This window comes from Macaca mulatta, chromosome 3 (assembly GCF_049350105.2).
Source record: "Macaca mulatta isolate MMU2019108-1 chromosome 3, T2T-MMU8v2.0, whole genome shotgun sequence".
Taxonomy (NCBI): domain Eukaryota; kingdom Metazoa; phylum Chordata; class Mammalia; order Primates; family Cercopithecidae; genus Macaca; species Macaca mulatta.
Window position 1 is genome coordinate 100,895,168 of NC_133408.1, and position 3,155 is coordinate 100,898,322.

General features: G+C 36.5%; 1 protein-coding gene across 1 annotated transcript; it reads left to right on the top strand.

Annotated features, from left to right (window-relative positions):
• The first annotated feature begins 239 nt into the window (after positions 1 to 239).
• On the top strand, positions 240 to 956 carry LOC698724 (2-iminobutanoate/2-iminopropanoate deaminase). The gene has a single exon (XM_015133814.3). The coding sequence runs from the start codon at positions 277 to 279 to the stop codon at positions 688 to 690; it is 414 nt and encodes a 137-aa protein (XP_014989300.2). The 5' UTR covers positions 240 to 276; the 3' UTR covers positions 691 to 956.
• Positions 957 to 3,155: the final 2,199 nt, after the last annotated feature.

Sequence of the window (3,155 nt, forward strand, 5' to 3'; positions counted from 1 at the left end):
AAGCACTAAACTTGGGAAGGAACAACTGGTACCAGCCACTGCAAAAACATGCCAAATTGTAAAGACCATCGATGCTATGAAGAAACTGCATCAATTAACAGGTAAAATAACCAGCTAACATCATAATGACAGGATCAAATTCACACATAACAATATTAACCTTAAATGTAAATGGGTTAAATGCCCCAATTAAAAGACACGGACTGGCAAATTGGATAAAAAGTCAAGACCCAGGGCTTCTTCTCCTGAAGGGGCTGCAAGAGGGAAGACTTAGCCATGTCGTCCTTGATCAAAAGGGTGATCAGCACCACAAAAGCCCCAGGGGCCATTGGACCCTACAGTCAAGCTGTGTTAGTCGACAGGACCATTTACATTTCAGGGCAGATAGGCATGGACCCTTCAAGTGGACAGCTTGTGTCAGGAGGGGTAGCAGAAGAAGCTAAACAAGCTCTTAAAAACATGGGTGAAATTCTGAAAGCTGCAGGCTGTGACTTCACTAATGTGGTGAAAACAACTGTTCTTCTAGCTGACATAAATGACTTCAATACCGTCAATGAAATCTACAAACAGTATTTCAAGAGTAATTTTCCTGCTAGAGCTGCTTACCAAGTTGTTGCTTTGTCCAAAGGTAGCCGAGTTGAAATTGAAGCAATAGCTGTCCAAGGACCGCTGACAACAGCATCACTATAAGTGGGCCAGTGCTTTGTAGTCTGGAATTGTTAACATTTTAATTTTTACAATTGATGTAACATCTTAATTAACCTTTTAATTTTCACAATTGATGACAGTGTGAGCTTGATGAAAATATCTGAAGTTATTATGGAAATACCATATAATAGGGAGAATTGAACATGAATTGAAGATTAGAGAAGGAATCCAGTTACTGTTTTAAATTACATCTGTATTACTGAATATAGGAAAGAGATACCCATTACATAGTTACTCAATAAATAAAAGAGAAATAACAAGTAGGAAAGAAGAGTAATTATTCCTGAGAAATAATCAAGAACATATCTAATTCAAACTAATGATGTGAACGATTTAGTTTTCATGTTAGGTATGTGATTCTACTCTTACTTGAGTAAAATTTAAGTGTTTAAATTTGAGGTCAAGGAGAAGAAAGTGGACCAAAATTTAACACAGATAATATTTTTCTAATGGAAATACAATAGACATGCAGATTTCAAAAAAAAAAAAAGTCAAAACCCATCAGTGTGCTGCATTCAGGAGACCCATCTCATATGCAGAGACCCACATAGGCTCAAAATAAAGGGATGGAGGAACATCTACCAAGCAAATTGAAAGCAAAAAAAAAAGCAGGGGTTGAATCCTAGTCTCTGATAAAACAGACTTTATATCAACAAAGATCAAAAGAGACAAAGAAGGCATAATGGTAAAGGGATCAATTCAACAAGAAGAGCTAACTATCCTAAATATACATGCACCCAATACAGGAGCACCCAGATTCATAAAGCAAAGTTAGTTTAACATCCAAAAATCAACTGGGGTTGATTCTATTGATACTACATCAATAGAATAAGGACAAAAACCACATCATCAGCTCAACAAATACAGAAAAAGTATTTGACAAAATCTAACAGCCTTTAATGATGAAAACACTCAACAAACTAGGTTAGAAGGGAACTTCTTCAACCTGATAAAAGATAACTATGAAAAACCCATAGTGAGTGTCATACTTAATGGCAGAAGACAATGTTTTCTCCCAAAGATTAGGAACAAAACAAGGATGTCCATTCTTGCCTCTTCTATTCACCATTATACTGAAGGGTCTAGCCAAGGTAATTTGGCAAGAAAATGAAATAAAGTATATGCAGATTGGAGATGAAGAAGTAAAATTATCTCTATTTGCAGGTGACATGATCTCATATATAGAAAATCCCAGGAAATCCATTTAAAAACTACTGGAAATAATAAATGAGTTCAGTAAAATCAATTGTATTTCTGTGCAGTAGCATTGAGCAAGCAAAAATTATATTAAGAAAACTGCACTCCAGCCTGGGTGACAGAGTGAGACTCCATCCCCCAAAACTAAAAATAAATAAAAACAAAAAGGAAAACAATTCCATTTATAATAGTACCTAAAAGAACAAAATGGCCAGGCGCGGTGGCTCATGCCTGTAATCCCAGCACTTTGGGAGGCCAAGGTAGGCAGATCACGAGGTCAGGAGTTCAGGACCAGTCTGGCCAACATGGTGAAACCCCGTCTATACTAAAAATACAAAAATTAGCCGGGTGTGGTGGCATGTGCCTATAGTCCCAGCTACTCAGAAGGCTGAGGCAGGAGAATCGGTTGAACCCAGGAGGAAGAGGTTGCAGTGAGCCGAGATCACGCCATTGCACTCCAGCCTGGTGACAGAGCAAGACTCTGTCTCAAAAAAAAAAAAAAAAAAAGAATAAAACAGCAGTAAATTTAATAAAAGAAGCACAAAACTCATACTCTGAAAACTACAAAATAATGCTGAAAGGAATTAAGGAAGACCTAAATAAACAGAAAGCATCACATGTTCATGGATTAGAAGATGTGCTACTATCGAAAGGCAATATTCCCCAAATTGATCTGCAGATTCAACATCATCCTTTTCAAAATCCCTGCTGACATCTTTGTAGAAATTGATAAGCTGATCCTGAAATTCATAAAAAATGTAAGGGACACAGAATAGACAAAACAATCTCTATTTTATCTTCTAAAATTTATAAATGACATAAAATTGTACATATTAATGGGGTACAGTGTTATGTTTCAATGCATGTGGACATTGCATAATGATAAAATCAGGATAATTAGCATATATCCATCATTTTAAACATTTATTATTTCTTTGTGGTGATAGCACTCAAAGCCCTCTCTTCTAGCTATCTTGAAATATACAATATATTGTTATTAGCTACAATCACTCTACTGTGTAACAGAACACCAGAACTTAATTCTTTCTGTCTAACTGTAACTGGCTAGATGTTAGCTAACATCTGCCCATCCCTCTTCTCCCCTTCCTCACTCTCTGGTAACTGCTGTTTTACTCTCTATTTCTATGAGACCAATGTTTTTAGATTCCACATAAGAATGAGAATGTGTTTATCTTTATCCTTCTGTGCCAGGCTTATTTCACTTAACCTAATGTCTTCCAGGTTCACTC

What these genes read in the sequence shown, in the direction of transcription:
- LOC698724 (XM_015133814.3), top strand. Translation starts at nt 277, where the DNA reads ATGTCGTCCTTGATCAAAAGGGTGATCAGCACCACAAAAGCCCCAGGG.